The 18,712-nt window shown below is 38.0% G+C and overlaps 3 protein-coding genes across 3 annotated transcripts; all 3 read left to right on the top strand.

The window, feature by feature from the left end:
• Positions 1-460: 460 nt before the first annotated feature.
• LOC114539325 lies at positions 461-2,478 on the top strand (the record flags this gene model as incomplete). The annotated part of the gene is made up of 2 exons (XM_028559951.1): positions 461-701; positions 1,161-2,478. Coding segments are annotated over 2 exons (453 nt in total), but the record flags the coding sequence as incomplete, so codon positions are not given.
• A 2,028-nt stretch (positions 2,479-4,506) lies between these two features.
• On the top strand, positions 4,507-12,273 carry LOC114539338. Its single transcript, XM_028559965.1, has 3 exons — positions 4,507-5,470; positions 9,838-10,281; positions 10,958-12,273. The coding sequence occupies exons 1-3, from the start codon at positions 4,786-4,788 to the stop codon at positions 11,164-11,166; spliced, it is 1,338 nt and encodes a 445-aa protein (XP_028415766.1). The 5' UTR covers positions 4,507-4,785; the 3' UTR covers positions 11,167-12,273.
• Positions 12,274-14,809: 2,536 nt separating this feature from the next.
• On the top strand, positions 14,810-17,822 carry LOC114539320. The gene is made up of 3 exons (XM_028559947.1): positions 14,810-15,514; positions 16,664-17,212; positions 17,515-17,822. The coding sequence occupies exons 1-3, from the start codon at positions 14,827-14,829 to the stop codon at positions 17,718-17,720; spliced, it is 1,443 nt and encodes a 480-aa protein (XP_028415748.1). The 5' UTR covers positions 14,810-14,826; the 3' UTR covers positions 17,721-17,822.
• The last annotated feature ends 890 nt before the right edge of the window (positions 17,823-18,712 follow it).

The raw sequence follows: 18,712 nt of genomic DNA, 5'->3' as shown, positions 1-18,712 counted from the left end.
AATAAATAAATAAATAAGTAAATAAATAAACGAGTAAATAAATAAATAAATAAATAATGGAGAATACATGAAATAGGGAATTTATTTCGAGTCTCAACAGTCACTTCAGTTTGCTTTTATTCATGTGAGAAGGGGCACTTACAAATCACTTACGAATTCCTTAGAGAACATGGGGAAATTTTGGGTTTCACTTCGAACCTAAGTATATACGGGGAGAGAAGAAACTAAATGTAATTTTTTCGTTTTCTGTGTAATAGGGACTTTGGCAAACGATACCGTAAGGAGGATAAAAGAAATAGGGAAAAAGAATAAAAAAGGGAGGGAGAACTACGGAACTACAAGTGAAAATACTTCAATATCTAATGCAAAAAAAGATGAGGGAAAAGGAAACCCGGAAAGTGGCGTAAGTGCTAAGAATGTCGTACGTTGTACAAATGACCTTGATATCGCTTTTGAATATCATGAAGAACTCTGCGCCATCGTATCTGGGACTGTTTCAGCGTACTGTCCATGGTTCGTGATGCACTGCCTTTGTTACGGAGCAACCTTCCTAATTGAGATCATCTTTATATCTGAATTAGAACTAAGGTTCTTCAGAAATCCCCTACAACTTGTTTCCACCACTTTAGTGATCGTATGGGGTTTTTATTTGTTCATGTTGCCATGTATATGCGCGACCTACATAACAGATACGTGTGGAGGTATGGTAACCATAATTATACATATACATTTACATCAAAGAAGCTGCCGATCCACGGACTTGCCGTGTATATAATATCCTTTATCAATCCGGAAACCTTTTGAAATAAATTCAAATAATCGCCTAGATCAGTCTGCAAGGCTTTTTCCCTAAATGGATTTACAAACTTTAGTTAGTGCAACTACTTGTAACATATATTAAACTTAAAGTCTTGGATAGATGTTATCGGACGGAAAAACTTTTTATCGCAAATATTTGCTCAAAAATATGCTTTTTCGCTTGCTGACACTCCAAAGGATTTTTAAAAGTGGTTTTTTTAAATCAAATTTAGATCAAACCTTTAAATCAAATTCAAATTGTCATCCGATCACAGAATTTGAAATACTTCATCTATGCAGTAATAAATACATAACCCTGAACTGACTTGTAAATAATTATTATATTTTATAAATCTTATCAGGAATCGCTGCCCGTGTCAATGGAACTACATTTAAAGACTGGCACGAAGATCATCCATTTAGGGACCGTGCCAAATTGATAATGTTTACAACCTATGCGAAAGACAGACAGTGTGTTTTTAAAGTCGGTAGGATAACATTCACACCGACACTGGCATGGATTTCACTTCTCCTTGGATCGACTGCACTCCTCTTCCATTTCTTTAGTCAGTAAGTTGTTTGTGAATGTGTACACTATATAGCCTTATACACTGTAGTCACAATTAAAGCCCATTACCACGCAGGAAAAGAAATAGCGGACGATTTCATAATTTTATTTAGTGAAAATCATGTAGTAAATTGATGCTCGAGCCCACTTAAAGCTTTATTTTGGAACGAATCGAATCTGGGAATTTTCGAAAAAGTCTATAACGTTTATTACTACGTCAGTTCTCTGCTCATGACTTCAGTTCTTCCCCTCACTCTTGTCCTTATATGTTGTATACAACTATATATAGTTCAATGCGCCATCATTGAGACGCCGTCACCGATGACGTCCAGTTAGTAGACAACGTTCGCGATCTTCTTTGAGGCTACATGCCAACGAGGCAACGACAACCACAAGTACGAATAAGTCCCCCTGCAAGTTAAGCACTCGCCACATGCTTTACACGCGCCAACAATTTCAGCTAGCAGATTCAACCTGCATGGACGGTGCTCCTATATTTCACGGTAACCGTCATTCTACCATAATTCTTCCTGCATATATGCATGAAGAGAACTATTTTAAAATCAATTGGATGTTGTCATGTTGAAAACTTATGTACCCATGCGACCAGTCCATTCTAACTATTCCATTCTAATCTGTCGTTTCAAATCCGAACCGTAAACTTGCTAAATTGTAGCCACCTTGTCCTTGAGTCTTGACATGAGGGAACCTTCATTGATTTAAAGAACAACCGTAAATTTACAGTAAAATGTTTTAGCTCAAATAGAGCATCAAACTCTTTAATACCGGCCATGTGTGGCCTGCATGTTTCAAGAAAATGAATTTTTAAGATAATTTTTTACGAATGTATTAACGTATTATCATTAAGAGCTTTCTATATATTTTACCAAATGTAAAAATTATTAGACCTTTCCGCACGCGGTGCGTGGGTTTTGCGTGGAAAGATTTGATTGCCTAATTTGGAGCGCGGAAAAAGTTCGGACAAGCAAAACATTGAAAACAATATATTTTACAAGCTTAACAATGGATATCACGACAATAACAGATGAAACCTTGGACAATATGAAGCATGTGTGTAATCTGAGAAACTTTCGCCGCGTGCGGAAAGGTTTGCGATGTATCTAATTCTATTTTATAAAATATAAAAAAAATTAAATTGAGAACAGAAAGTCCCGACATGTTAAACGAATAAAGGTCAATTCATTCTTGTTTTGTCCACATTCAATTTAGTTATATGGAATACGCTTACAAGCCTTAATCCGGCGAAAAGTCGGCGATTATCATAAATTTTAGTTATGTACCTAGTCCTAGTTGCGTTTTTTTATGACCCCATGAGCAATATGTAGTGAGAATAGCCTGCATAACTGAAACCTAGTCAAATGAGAAAATCAACGACGCAGCTGTCTGTATCGACGGTTCAGTTTTTATTAGTATATAAGATGTGACCGAGTTGACAAACTATAGGCGGCGTATTTTGCTTTTTTTTAAAAATCTAATATCCATTTAACAGAATGACAGAATTTAATGATATCAACTTTGAAACTTTATGAATTTATACCAAACCTAAACTTTACCGAGAATTTTTTTGTTTCATCGTCTGTGTCGTTTATAAACCAGCAATATATAATGACGCTTTTATTGAGCATCCGACCCGACTGTCCACATCACTCGATCTTGCCCTCAGTACCCAAATGCTGGTATATTCTTACTCGAGGATTTCATTTTACCCTAAAACAAATCGTAAAGCACCCGAGACTGCTAATATGCCAGCCACAAGCTGCTAATATGTCAGAAGCATGCGATTTTCCCAAAATGATTGCACCCATAGGTCTTAGACTTAGTGACCACACTTCTGTCGTATATGCATGTATTGCCAAAAAATGCAAATCTGCGAATGAATATAAGAAAATAAAGATGAGACCCATGCAGCAACGCAGGTGCTAAAGCTGCATTATACGAGTTATAACTGGTCTAACCTGTACCATACCGTACCATGCATGTGATCAATTAAAAGCTGGAACTTTTTCAACATATCATATACGCACAGATCGTTTTCTTCCAACTAACTGAGTAGTCTTTTTGGAAAGATTCGAAATGAAAGGCCATTTTGTATGATAAACAATGTCAATGTGAAATAAAATTGAGCAAATTATAAACAATCTATTTAAAAATTCAGGCATTCTTTAATTCAGGAACAAACGTAGCCTTTTTTTACCACTTGCTGCCAATCAAGAAAATCGAATTTTGGCATCCGAAACAAATATTTCGATTACAATGTCTCAATTTGTACGGTTGTATTTATTTATCATGTATTGCATTGAAGTGAAGATAAATAAATCAATACATCATTTTAAACCGAACAAAGTCAAACTTAGATAACTTCTTTGCTGTCCGAAACTGTTCGTAAAACCTTTCAAAAGTGTTTAATTCATGAAGAATTGTACGTGTTTACGTGTTTCCGCTCCTTATTCATTCATTTTTGAATTGAAGTTAACCCATGCAGGATTAAGAAATTAACCCACCTAGCTAGCAGGGTTAATTTTTTTATCAATTTTAACCCAGGGTTAACGCTAACCGAGCTTTGGTCAACGCAAATCAACCGAGGTTTAAAATTTAGCCCTGAGTTAGGCCTTTTTAACCCTGGGTTAGCGTTAACCGGCTTTTGGAAAACCGGCCCCAGGATACGAGATTTTCTTAGAAAGCGCTTCCAACGGGTCAGGTACCCTACTGTGTGTCGGAATGGCAAACCCTCAATGGTTGAGTACCTCAGGGAACTAAATCAAAAGTTGGTCTATTATGCAAAAGGTCCGTTGGACTACGAGTAATAAGAATATGAAATTGAACGTCGGAAAATCTAAAGAGCTTGTCATCAATTTTACAAGAGAAAAGTATATCACTTTGTTCCTCTAACAGTTAAAGGAACAAAGGAACCTTTCGGCCGGTGTAAAACAATTATGGGATTCTCTAGGACGTTTTGCGATGATAAAGAAATTTTTTGATCTCGGCCAGTGTTACTCGCCTAAGTTTTCCTTCGGCATGCATATAACATTGACTCAGACGTCTGAATATTGCTTGATATCATGCTCAGCCTTCGATCCAATAATTGTTTATTTTGTATATACACATACAATTATAGTACTATACAGTAAACTGCGGACCAAATGATACAGCGAGGTGCGTTTAATTGGGCAGGTGTCCCATGCATGTCAGCACTTTAACAGACATAAAATGCACATGTAATGCTGCCTGCATGCAATGACGGACACAAGTACGAAGAGCACAATTTCCGCAGATCCGCGATCGGAAACACACGCCATGCGTTTATTTACTAGGAAGTCATATACCCAACTGACTATCACGAGACTGAGACTGATCATTATTTACGCATTGTTTTTATTTCCTCATTTTATAAACACACAATGGGTTGCTGCTCAAATAACGATGAAGAAAGACCTGTTTTAAATGTCCTGCAAGACGAATTTCGGCGTGGACGTAAAGCCGAAGATTTCCAAAATCATAAAGTATTCAAACAAATTCTTAAACATATTTGTGCGACACTGTGCTTGTACAAACCTTTTGGATGGGGCTTGATTGTGAGTGTCTTCGTGGCATTGAGCTGCATATTTCAAGTCGTTTACGTCTTGGCTGTGGCGAGAGGCTGCCCGAATTTTCACTGTGGATCACCAGAGAAACTGGTTGAGAGACTCTTCAACGAAACCTATGGTGCTTCATTTGAAAAGGCATCGAATACCTTACGCGCTCTGTTGTCGATTAGTGGATTGTTTTCGTATAACCTCTTACTGATATCATTATTGATAATGCATCGCAGAAAACGACAAGGAAAGCAAAAAGCAATTAGCCCGTCAGATGCTCTATTTAATGATTTATCAAACACACAAGTTAAATATATTTTCCTTTCTCAAACTGCAATGATAGTATGTTTCCTATCTTCCGTAGTGATTGTATATTTTCAAATAACCACGCAGCCCATGTCAGGAGGCTGGCATCCTTATTGGTTATTCTTTGGTGGAACTTTGATGTTCGTAGCGCAATCGGCAGCTGTTACTGGATGCCAAGCGTTTGCTATTCCGTGCCTCGCATTAGGTGGGTTTAAACATATAGTGTAAACTAGTTGTAATCACAGATTAGTGATGTGCGTTCGGAATGTGTTGATTTCGGTTACCGATCATTAACAAAAATGTTAACATTATAACGTCACATCGTACGTCATTGAAAGGTTATCTGCAAAATGAGTAATTTAGCAACAGTGATGGCTCATATGCTTTAATTAACTCGCATTGCGCAATGCGCAAGCGAGTTCTTAAAATGGGAAGCGTTCTTATTAATATTTTTATGGTCGAGAATTTCGCGACCCGCAAGGTGCGATAAGGTGCGCTGACCTGCAGGCCACGAGCTACGCAGGCGTGGCTGCTAAGCTAACGAGCATGCTGCACTGCTGAGTGCATTCGTTCATGACGTTCATCGTTTTCTTGTGGACAAAAGACGATAAAAATTCAAGATATTTCGAAATGTGGCTTCCAAGTGTCATATTTATCTTAACGCTCACCTTACATACAACTGAACACGCCGAGCACAGTAGCCTACACTAAAAGATGCCGAGCGTTTTCGAAAAGGGGTGTTCTGTTGCTCTCATGCTTTTCAACTTCATGTTGAACCAAAGTTGCTTAATATCGCTGTGAATTCTCTGATCAAACTGAATACAATCTCAAATCAATCTCACGAGTTCTCACTAGTACTATCAATTGAAAACAATACAACGACGTTGTCAATGAACTGTGCCATGACGTGCTACGAATATCTGAACAAGACTTACTCCACTGTGCAACAAGACTAACTTCACAGCGCAATTAAATTTGTCCAATGCTCTCCCCATTTTCACCCCCGTTACGTTCCGTTGCATAGCTGAACAACTATGGCAAGCCCAAACACACGCCTGAGTAAGCCTCTTTTTTGTCATAGCCCTAGCTCGACTCAAGCAATGCGAGTTTAGTAATGCCTAGCGGGCATCTTGTTACTCCGGCGTCAGCGACGCAATTGAAAATTCGCCTCGGTTTTGTTTTGTTTTTTATTATTTTTCGTCGTCGCAAGTCTGAAATGGCGCAAAATATACTAGTATATAATGTGTATGTGATTGGATTTATCTATGTCCCAGTCTTGTCTCCCAAGAGTTGTGGTGCACAGCGTTGGCTAATTTTGCGTTGCGCGATTCGATTTCGCTCGCATGATAATAATAATAATAATAATAAAAGTATTTCTATAGCGCACAACCAAATTGTGTTCTGTTCTAGGCGCTTTACAGTAAAATCTAATATTAAAACTATTAAAATATCTAAATCATTAACAAACCTAATAATAATAATGTCAAAAATAAGTTAAAAAGATATGTTTTAAGATTTTTTTTAAAAACAGTAATTGATTTGCACATCCGAAGATTAATGGGTAATTCGTTCCACAATCGTGGTCCCGCGACACAAAATGATCTATCCCGAAAGGTCTTCAGTCTAGAACTGCAAAGAATCTGGAGCAATTCACAGTTATTTGATCGAAGTGAACGCTGCGAAGTATGATAATGCAAGAGTTCCTTCAAATACGGTGGAGCAAGGTCGTTCATAGCCTTATACACATGAAGGATAATTTTGAATTGGACACGATATTGGACTGGTAGCCAATGCAATTCAATAAGTACTGGTGTAATATGTTCCGATTTCCTAGTACCAGTTAATAGACGTGCTGCAGTATTTTGGACTCTCTGTAGCCTCTGGAGTAAATATTTTGATACACCATATAGCAGTGAGTTACAGTAATCCAATCTTGAAGTTATAAAAGCATGAATGATTATTTCAAGACAGTCCCGAGACAAATACTTCTTTATTCTTGAAATGTTTCTGATATTATAAAAAGATGACTTGCAGATTAATATGTTCCTCCAATTTAAAGAACTCATCAAAAATAACCCCCAAATTTCTAGCTGAACCAGTTGGTACAATTCTGTCATCACCCACCATGATATAATTCAAGGGAGGCATAGGGCGATAGCGTGAATGGACTAATATAAGTTCTGTTTTTTCACTATTTAGTTTCAATTTATTCAGCATCAACCAGTTTCTAATTTCAAATATACATTTTTCCATACGAATCTTAGATGAAATCAATTCACCAGGATCATTTGTTTTGAATGCAATGTAAAGTTGTCCATCATCAGCAAAAAAGTGAAAACGGAGATCATGACGCCTAGCCACATCTGCAAGCGGGGCAGTGTACAATGATACGGCAATTCCTCCAAGAGGAACAAATAAACCGTTCTTTTCATGCTTTTCGATAAGGTTTAGATTGAATTGGGGTAAGAATATATTTAATACATGTACATTCTGGTCCTATTTTAGTAATATCGCTGCTATTTCGCCGTTTAACAAAATGATGTGGTCGTGTATGGGCGCTTTGACTCGTCGTAGTTTGCATAGGATTGAAGATTTAATATAACTATATAAGCGCGAATTCCAAAGGCAAAGTGTAAGACAACGCAAATGTATCATGCCGTTTATTTACATTTTTGAACGATTTAACTTCTATACTTTTTAAAGTACGATGTGCTTCTGAATTTCGCGATCGAACATTTAGGTTCGCAAGGCATCTAAATGCGAATATGAACTGTATGTTTATGTTCAGAAGCTCTATATTGAAGACTGGCACGTGCGCCGGAGTTAACGCCAGAACAGGCGTCTTGTTAACAATAAAATGTTCATCCTCGTCCCCAGGGCCTATGTGGAGAGCAACGGAGCTAGGCCCTGGGGACGAGGATGTAAAATGTCAAAATAAAGCTAGCACATAGTCTCCAGTTACTATGACGACACATCAGAACGAGGCAAATCTGACATTGCAAATCTCGATATGACACGGCTAGGAAGCGTTCTCCTTCGTCGAACGCAACAATTGGGGGTAAATTACCTTAAAAATCTTCACAAGACTATTTATTTATTTAATCTTTCATGACTCGCCGCATATTACATTATTATGTAAACGATGTAGCGCGGATATTTATTATTCGCATATAGTCGTAGAAACAGGTAATTCATGGCATGCAATTGAATGCAAAAAATTGCGTTATTATTTTTTTGCGCGCTTTCTTTAGAAATTTGTTCAGTCAAGTTCATCTGAAGGATGGTTTTCGTGTAACTTAATCCGTCGTATTTCCCATGTCGTACTTTGTTGTAATTCGGTTTTGATATATCAGTTCACATAACAACAAATTACAACGAATTACGACCTGTGGATTACGACAAACAGGGACGCCGGAACGATGCGAGGGCAAAGGGGCAGATTTTGGTGAAAGGGTACTCCTGTAGCGGCGCATTAATAAGTGTTTGCAAAACATCGTCAGTTGAACTTCGTATCGTCGTGTTTTCTCTTTCCAAGATAATTTCTTTGTCTAGACGATTGTGTTATTCTTCATGCTCGTTTGTGACACTGCTACTAAGGGCATTTTTTCCCCCTTGCCCTTGCTGGTAAAAGGCAAGGGGGGCAGTTGCCCCTGCTGCCCCCCTGTTCCGGCGTCCCTGACGACAAATAATGAGATTATGTATAACAAGACGCCTGTAGTGTTCCTATATTTTATTTTATTTAAAGCGCCTGGAAACGAGGCTGGGTTCGTTGTATAAACAACAGTCACATGGCTGCAGCACATGGCATGTTCGTGACACCCACGCGAGAAACGATCCTAGGACGATTTCGTTTTGTTCGAAGACTTCGTGCCGCCTTAGCGCGATTTTTGTAAACTCGCGACGCAAAAGAAAAAACCGAGCCCATTTTACAACTCGGTCTACTATGGTAGCCCGAGTAATAACAAGACGCCTGCTCAAGGCGTTCACTCCGCTTGCATGCCAACTGATGTACATAATTCGTCCGTGGTCCGTGTAACCCAGGGCTTCTCGGTCAAAAATGAAGTTGTTTTGGGTTACCTGTAGAAATGCCAACTTCTGTCGCCCAAAACTACGACTGACTAAAAGGAGAAAAGACCATGGCATTCTAAGACTCCGCTGCGCATACGCAGGCGGAGTAATAATAATCGCGAAACCTAAAAACAAGTCTTAATGAGATTTGTTCCGCTTCATTGTTTGCATTTAAAGGAAGCGATCGCAAAATTCCGATCAAATAATAAATAAATAAATAAGTAAATAAATAAGTAGATAAATAAGTAAATAAAAAAATAAATAAATAAGTAAATAAATAGATAAATAAGTAAATAAATAATGGAGAATACATGAAATAGGGAATTTCTTAATTTCGAGTCTCAACAGTCACTACTGTTTGCTTTTATTCATGTGAGAAGGGGCACTTACAAATCACTACGAATTCCTTAGAGAACATAGGGAAATTTTTGGTTTCACTTCGAACCTAAGCACATACGGGGAGAGAAGAAACCAAATGTAATTTTTTCATTTTCTGTGTAATAGGGACTTTGGCAAACGATACCGTAAGGAGGATAAAAGAAATAGGGAAAAAGAAGAAAAAAGGGAGGGAGAACTACGGAACTACAAGTAAAAATACTTCAATATCTAATGCAAAAAAAGTTGGGGAAAAAGGAGACCCGGAAAGTGGCCCAAGTGCTAAGAATGTCGTACGTTGTACAAATGACCTTGATATCGCTTTTGAATATCATGAAGAACTCTGCGCCATCGTATCTGGGACTGTTTCAGCATACTGTCCATGGTTCGTGATGCACTGGCTTTGTTACGGAGCAACCTTCCTAATTGAGATCATCTTTATATCTGAATTAGAACTAAGTTTCTTCAGAAATCCCCTACAACTTGTTTCCACCACTGTAGCGCTCGTATGGGTTTTGTATTTGTTGATGTTGCCATGTATATGCGCGACCTACATAACAGATACGTGTGGAGGTATGGTAACCATAATTATACATATACATTTACATCAAAGAAGCTGCCGATCCACGGACTTGTCGTGTATAAAATATACTTCATCAATCCGGAACCTTTTAAAATAAATTCAAATAATCGCCTGGATCAGTCTACAAGGCTTTTTCCCTAAATGGATTTACAAACTTTAGTTAGTGCAACTACTTGTAAGGGGCTGTTTACATGAGCCCGGTTACCCGAGATTCGACGAAGCGTGAGAGGACTTTGAGGTATTGAAATAAGTCTTTATGACACCAAACAAGCACATGCTATTGTTGTGGTGATTATACGACTGCCAGGATCGTGTTATCTGCTCGTTTCAATACCTCAAAGTCCTCTCACGCTTCGTTGAATCTCGGGTAACCGGGCTCATGTAAACAGCCCCTAACATATATTAAACTTAAAGTCTTGGATAGATGTTATCGGACGGAAAAACTTTTTATCGCAAATATTTGCTCAAAAATATGCTTTTTCGCTTCTTGACACTCCAAAGGGTTTTAAAAGTGTTTTTTTTAAATCAAATTTAGATCAAACCTTTAAATCAAATTCAAATTGACATCTGATCATATAGAATTTGAAATACTTCATCTATGCAGTAATAAATACATAACCCTGAACTGACTTGTAAATAATTATCATATTTTATAAATCTTATCAGGAATCGCTGCCCGTGTCAATGGAACTACATTTAAAGACTGGCACGAAGATCATCCATTTAGGGACCGTGCCAAATTGATAATGTTTACAACCTATGCGAAAGACAGACAGTGTGTTTTTAAAGTCGGTAGGCTAACATTCACGCCGACACTGGCATGGATTTCACTTCTCCTTGGATCGACTGGAATCCTCTTCCATTTCTTTAGTTAAGTTGTTTGTGAATGTGTACACTATATAGCCTTACACTATAGTCACAATTAAAGCCCATTACCAGGGAAAGAAATAGCGGACGATTTCATAATTTTATTTAGTCAAAATCATGTAGTAAATTAATGCTCTGGCCCACTTAAAGCTTTATTTTGGAACGAATCGAATCCGGGAATTTTCGAAAAAGTCTATAACGTTTATTACTACGTCAGTTCTCTGCTCATGACTTCAGTTTTTCGTCTCACTCTTGTCCTGATATGTTGTATACAACTATAGTTCAATGCGCCATTGAGACGCATTGATATTCTTTGAGGCTACATGCCAACGAGGCAACGACAACCACCAGTACGAATAAGTCCCCCTGCAAGTTAAGCACTCGCCACATGCATTACACGCGCCAACTATTTCAACTAGCAGATTCAACCTGCATGGACGGTGCTCCTATATTTCACAGTAACCGTAATTCTACCATAATTTTTTCTGCATATATGCATGAAGAGAACTATTTTAAAATCAATTGGATGTTGAAAACTTATGTACCCATGCGACCAGTTATTCTAATTTAGAATAACTGGTCAGTAATCTCTCGTTTCAAATCCGAACCGTAAACTTGCTAAATTGTATAGCCACCTTGTCCTTGAGTCTTGACATGAGGGAACCTTCATTGATTAAAAAAACAACCGTAAATTTACAGTAAAATGTTTTAGCTCAAATAGAGCACTCTTTAATACTGGCCATGTGTGGCCTGCATGTTTCAAGAAAACGAATTTTTAAGATTAATTTTTACGAATGTATTAACGTATAATCGTTAAAAGCTTTCTATATATTTTACCAAATGTAAAAATTATTAGACCTTTCCGCACGCGGTGCGTGAGTTTTGCGTGGAAAGATTTGATTGCCTAATTTGGAGCGCGGAAAAAGTTCGGACAAGCAAAACATTGAAAACAATATATTTACAAGCCTAACAATGGATATCACGACAATAACAGATGAAACCTTGGACAATATGAAGCATGTGTATAATCTGAGAAACTTTCGCCGCGTGCGGAAAGGTTTGCGATGTATCTAATTCTATTTTATAAAATATAAAAAAAATTAAATTGAGAACAGAAAGTCCCGACATGTTAAATGAATAAAGGTCAATTCATTCTTGTTTTGTCCACATTCAATTTAGTTATATGGAATACGCTTACAAGCCTTAATCCGGCGAAAAGTCGGCGATTATCATAAATTTTAGTTATGTACCTAGTCCTAGTTGCGTTTTTTTATGACCCCATGAGCAATATGTAGTGAGAATAGCCTGCATAACTGAAACCTAGTCAAATGAGAAAATCAACGACGCAGCTGTCTGTATCGACGGTTCAGTTTTTATTAGTATATAAGATGTGACCGAGTTGACAAACTATAGGCGGCGTATTTTGCTTTTTTTTTTAAAATCTAATATCCATTTAACAGAGTGACAGAATTTAATGATATCAACTTGGAAACTTTATGAATTTATGCCAGGCCTAAACCTTACCGAGAATTTTTTTTGTTTGATCGTCTGTGTCGTTTATAAACCAGCAATAATGACGCTTTTATTGAGCATCCGACCCGACTGTCTACATCACTCGATCTTGCCCTCAAGTACCCAAATGCTGGTATATTCTTACTCTGGGATTTCATTTTACCCTAAAACAAATCGTGAAGCACCCGAAACTGCTAATATGCCAGCCACAAGCTGCTAATATGTCAGAAGCATGCGATTTTCCCAAAGTGATTGCACCCATAGGTCATAGTGACCACAATTCTGTCGTATATGCATGTATTGCCAAATTATATAAAAAATGCAAATCTGCGAATGAATATAAGAAAATAAAGATGAGACCATGCATGCAGCAACGCAGGTGCTAAAGCTGCATTATACGAGTTATAACTGGTCTAACCTGTACCATACCGTGCCATGCATGTGATCATCATCCGATACAATATTTCGATTACATTGTCTCAATTTGTACGGTTGTATTTATTTATCATGTATTGCATTGAAGTGAAAATAAATAAATCAATACATCATTTTAAACCGAACAAAGTCAAACTTAGATAATTCTTTGCTGTCCGAAACTCTTCGTAAAACCTTTCAAAAGTGCTTAATTCATGAAGAATTGTACGTGTTTCCGCTCCTTATTCATCTATTTTTGAATTGAAGTTAACCCATGGCCATGCATGCAGGATTAAAAAGTTAACCCACCTAGCTAGCAGCGTTAATTTTTTTATCAATTTTAACTCAGGGTTAACGCTAACCGAGCTTTGTGCAACGAAAATCAACCGAGGTTTAAAATTTAACCCTGAGTTAGGCATTTTAACCCTGGATTAGCTTAAACCGGCTTTTGAACAACCGGCCCCTGGATACGAGATTTTCTTAGAAAGCGCTTCCAACGGGTCAGGTACCCTACTCTGTGTCGGAATGGCAAACCCTCAATGGTTGAGTACCTCAGGGAACTAAATCAAAAGTTGGTCTATTATGCAAAAGGTCCGTTGGATTACGAGTAATAAGAATTTGAAATTGAACATCGGAAAATCTAAAGAGCTTGTCATCAATTTTACAAGAGAAAAGTATCGCTTTGTTCCTCTAGCAGTTAAGGAAGTTTATATTGAACGTGTGAAATCTGCTCGCATTCTTGGCCTTACTGTTCAAGATAACTTGAAGTGGAACGGACATATCCATAATATGGTAAAAAAGCAAATAAAAGGCTCTATATAAAATTATTAAGATTGTTGAAAAAGTCTAAAGCGAGCACAAGTACATTGATTTATTTGATTACTCTTTATATTATACCATAATTAGACCTGTTCTGCATGGAATACGCGTCCCAGATCTTGCATTATAATATTCAACAGCATTTAAGTGATCATGATGACATTGAATTCATCCAACACGCTTTTAAAATTATCCTTCCCACACATAAGTATGACGAAGCATTGATTACCACGAATATCATGTCGTTGAGGGATCGCTGCGATGAAATGAAACACGACACACATTAAAAATGAAAAACTCAGAGAACTAATACCAACAACAATTGTATCCGGATTGATAGTTGATTTGATTGTATGTAATTAATTATAATTCTAATCTTTTATCAATTGTTGTAATACTGGTGTAATAATACCGTTTGGGCTAATTAAGTCAGTATGATTTATAATAATAATAATAATACGATTACCAAATGGTTTTCCCTGCAGGATTGCGTGATCCATGTACGAGGGATGTTAACTGCGAGACTTTCTGAAAGCGTCAAAAAACACGAGTTGCATCCTGTACGAAAAAAACATTTGGTAATTGTTTTATAAAATAACTACAGTGAAACTTACAACGATATTTTGCGAATCCGGCGAAAATCCAGCGAGTGCTTTTAAATTCCTCGTGCAGGATTGTGTGACCCTGCACGGCTAAATCAAATTGCGTCTTTCATGCACTGTAGTTATTATATAATTACTGTTTGAAATAACTGTTGACGCATGCACGCAGTGTCCGCAAAGTCGCAGCCCGCAACATCCGCCACGCTGTGCGTTTTCTGGAAATTACATGCATTCATGCATATAGTCAACTGATTGTCACGAGACCAATCATCGTACTTTGAACCCAGCCGGCGTATACCAACACTAATATAAAATGCAAGAATGGGTTGCTGCTCAAATAACGATGAAGAAAGACCTGTTTTAAATGTTCTGCAAAACGAATTTCGGCGTGGACGTAAAGCCGAAGATTATCAAAATCATGAACTACTCAAGCAAATTCTAAAACATATTTGTGCGACACTGTGCTTGTACAAGCCATCTAGATGGGGCTTGATTCTGGGTATCCTCCTAGCGTCCATTTGTATATTTCAACTCGTTTACGACTTGGTTGTGGTATGCGGTTGCCCAGGTTTTGACTGTGGATTTCTTGAAAAGAAACTTAAAGGCGACAGATCCAGCAACGCAAGCCTTGGTGCCCCAGATCGAAAGACATCGAATGCCGTATACACTCTAGCGTCTATTGGTGGATCGTTTTCGTATACGTTGCTATTAAAATCGCTATTGCTCATGTATCGCAGACAACGGCAAGGCAACGGACAAGCAATCAGCCCGTCAGACGCTTTATTTGATGATTTGTCCAACACTCAAGTGAAATATATTTTCCTCTCTCAGATTACATTAGCGTCATTGTTCGTATCTGCCGTAGTGATGTTTTACTATTTAACACGGACACAGCCCAGGGACGGATGGTATTACTATTTGATGATCTTTGGTGTAGCAGCACAGTTCATGGCGCAATGGGCAGCTATTGTTGGATGTCATGCATTTGCTATTGCATCGCTTGCTTTAGGTAGGATGTAATAATGCAGGGCCTTTTGGCAGATTTGCTGGGGGAAGGGAGATGGCCCCCTCTTTTTTGCTCTGCACTTATTCTTATTCTGCCGGAATTATTCTTTGCTTTCTCCGAAAACGTTTCTTTCAATTTATTGATTGATGTTAAACTTTCAATCCGCAATCTGCTGTTTGAATTTAACGGTTTGAGGTTTCATGTTAAAATTAAAAATACTCTAGATTGACGTTTCAATTATATCAACGACTATTGAACGTCGAGTCGTTCGACTGACCTTTGACCACGAACTACGGGAAAAACATGCAGTTATTATAGTTTACACAACAATTGATTTTAAATTAGATAAAGACGATAAGACAACATTATATATGTAAAATGATGTTTCATATAAATTATCCGGCATTATTATACGGCATTGCGATCTGCAAGGATGCCAAATGTTAATCGTTTTTGGCCATCAATTTATTTCATTTATCAAAATATACCTATAGGCTATAACTATCAAAATATGAATTCTTTTTAAAATCTCCTTTTTAAAAGATACTATTATAAAAGAAGAAGAATTCAGTTCGTTCCGCCAGTTTTCGAAGTTCCTTAATAAAGGCCCTGGGACACAAAAGGGCGATTTAGCACGAGGACGTGATGACGTGAACAGACGTGAACGTTAAAGACGACGTGAAAATGGCGAAAAAATGGCGTGATGCGCCCAAATATGGACATGCCACGCCATTTACTCGCCATTTTCTCGCCGTCTTTGACGTTCACGTCCTCGTGCTAAATCTCCCTATAAAGACTCCCCTGTAAATCTCCCTGTAAATTGAGTAGCCTCGACCAGTGAACTCTGTGCAACTGGAACGATAACTTCTGACAAACATCCCTATTCAGTTTGAAGCTTCAATTCCCCCCCCCCGAGTTTCGTCAGTCCAGTAGTTGTTTACAGTTCAATGCCCTCGACAAATCTCTTGTTAACTCGTACCTAGGGTTCCTTTATAGAGAAAAACTCTAGGTACGAAGTTAATTGGGTCACTTGGACTTCATCCTTCACATCGATATCAAACGGCTATACATTTGACATGTAGGCAAGATTCGTAGTATACTTGACGAAAAGAAAGGGTGTGGGTGTTGATGAATTCAACTTTTGTTCCGCAGGAACGTTGGCGAACGATACTGTGAGGAGGGTAAAAGAAATAGGGAAAGAAAAGAAACAAGCGAGAGCAGACTATGGAACTGATGGTGTTGAAAAGGCTTCAACATCCAAAGCGAGCAAAAGAGGGGTTGTAGTCGACACAAAAATTGATTCAAAGGCTAAAAGCGAAGGAATAGAGAGTGAAAAGGAACAAGCAGGAGGGTCTGGTAGTCCTGTAGAGAACGATGCGGACGAAACCAAAGTCGTTGTAGACCCAGCAATTGTTGAAAATGTTGCAGAATCTACAAACGACTTTGACATCGCCTTTGAATATCACGAAGAGCTATGTGTCATCGTATCTGATACTGTCGAAGCGTACTGTCTTTGGTTTGTGATGCACTGGCTTTGTTACGGAGCAACCTGCCTCATTGGGGTCATTTATATATCCGAAGAACTAGCGTATTCCAGTAATCTCTTAAAACTTGCTTATATCAGCGTATTTTTCGTTACGCATTTGTATTTGTTTCTGCTGCCATGTGTATGCGCAGCCTGCATAACAGATATGTGTGGAGGTATGGTAATCATCTAAACAAATTGCGAAAATATGACGATAATACTCATAATAGGTTTTGATACTGTATTCTAAAACTGCTCAAACTCATTGAGTGGGAGATGGTTCAATCTTCCATGACGGTATTTTCACTCGCATAAAAGCTTAATTTTTAGTGTTTTACCTTAAATCTTTTCACTGATTACTGACTAACAGTAATCGTTTTAATTGTCCTCGTCATTTGGTGGTTAGGACCGGCAAAAGCTGAGTGCATTCCGCAAATGTGTATGATTAACTATTTTATTTGTCTCAAAATTTTCTCAGGAATCTCTGCCCGTGTGAACAAAACTACGTCTAAATACTGGCACGAAGATCACCCATTCAGGGACCGTGCCAAACTGACGATGTTTACAACCTACGCTAAAGACAGACAGTGCGTGTTTAAAGTCGGTAGGCTAACATTCACATCGACACTGGCCTGGATTTCACTTCTCCTTGGATCGACTGGACTACTCTTCCACTTCTTTTAAAGACTATTAATTAGTCCGTGAAGTTGGTGGGTGTATCGTAGCCCCCTGGGAATTATCGACGGTGTACAGGGTGTCTAAAAAAAACGCAACCACTTAAATATGCAAGACTAATACTGCTCTAAAGTGCACCTCTGGGAATTGAAAATGGCTCTTAATCCTTCATTTAAAATGCTAAAAGTCATTTTAGCTGAACTACATATGTGCAAACCCGAGAAATATTAATATTCTTGCATATTTAAGTGGTTGCGTTTTTTTTAAGAAACCCTATACACAGTGTGTATCGTAGGCCCCTGGGAATCATCGAGATCGTAGCCACTGGGAAGTATTAAAGTTGCAGGTTACAAGCAGCAATATGCTGTACTGTAGTTATATGACATGGATTTTCAATTCGATTCGGTTGATCATAATGTAATATTTGTAGCTGCCTTTGCCGTCTTTCCCTTCTTATTTTTAAAATTTGCCTTACAACAATAGCTTTTGTGACAGCCGCCATGTTTACTTTGTCAGGCTGTACACCCTAAATTTACTTAATTCGCAGGCTAAGCAATTAAATTCGACGGATTAAATTCGACGTATAAACCGAATTTAAACCAAGCATGCCACTTCCGTTGAAATTGTGTCAAATAATGGTTTCATTAAATTCGACGAATTAAATCCGACGGAATTTCGACGTATAAACCAGGCCTCAGTTATAACCAGTGCGGGCCGGCCCCTACAATCCTGCTCCGCAGTACATGATGTAAATGGCACACGCATTTTGAGACATTTTCAATCATAATGCCCTAGCCTTTTTGTCCGATCCCGAGAAAGAAGTCTTATTAAAATGTAATACGATTGAATATGAACATACGAAATTTGTCACGCTTGTAAAGCATATCATACCAACTATTCCCACTGTGGTACCTTTGCTTTATCGAGAAAACTATGTTTATTTTTTTCTTCCTTCTGAACTCCTTTCGATATAAAGGTAGAATGGCAGAATTTTATCGATC

Source organism: Dendronephthya gigantea, unplaced genomic scaffold, assembly GCF_004324835.1.
Source record: "Dendronephthya gigantea isolate DGI-Jeju-01 unplaced genomic scaffold, DenGig_1.0 000199F, whole genome shotgun sequence".
NCBI lineage: Eukaryota > Metazoa > Cnidaria > Anthozoa > Malacalcyonacea > Nephtheidae > Dendronephthya > Dendronephthya gigantea.
The sequence above is the reverse complement of the archived record's forward strand: the minus strand, read 5'-3'. Positions and strand labels throughout refer to the sequence as shown.

Excerpts from the sequence above, each read along its gene's own strand:
- LOC114539320 (XM_028559947.1), top strand. The coding sequence starts at position 14,827 with ATGGGTTGCTGCTCAAATAACGATGAAGAAAGACCTGTTTTAAATGTT. Across the intron at positions 15,515-16,663 it reads TATTGCATCGCTTGCTTTAG|GAACGTTGGCGAACGATACT; the intron begins GTAGGATGTAAT and ends TTTGTTCCGCAG. Across the intron at positions 17,213-17,514 it reads CATAACAGATATGTGTGGAG|GAATCTCTGCCCGTGTGAAC; the intron begins GTATGGTAATCA and ends AAATTTTCTCAG.
- LOC114539338 (XM_028559965.1), top strand. The coding sequence starts at position 4,786 with ATGGGTTGCTGCTCAAATAACGATGAAGAAAGACCTGTTTTAAATGTC. Across the intron at positions 5,471-9,837 it reads TATTCCGTGCCTCGCATTAG|GGACTTTGGCAAACGATACC; the intron begins GTGGGTTTAAAC and ends TCTGTGTAATAG. Across the intron at positions 10,282-10,957 it reads CATAACAGATACGTGTGGAG|GAATCGCTGCCCGTGTCAAT; the intron begins GTATGGTAACCA and ends AAATCTTATCAG.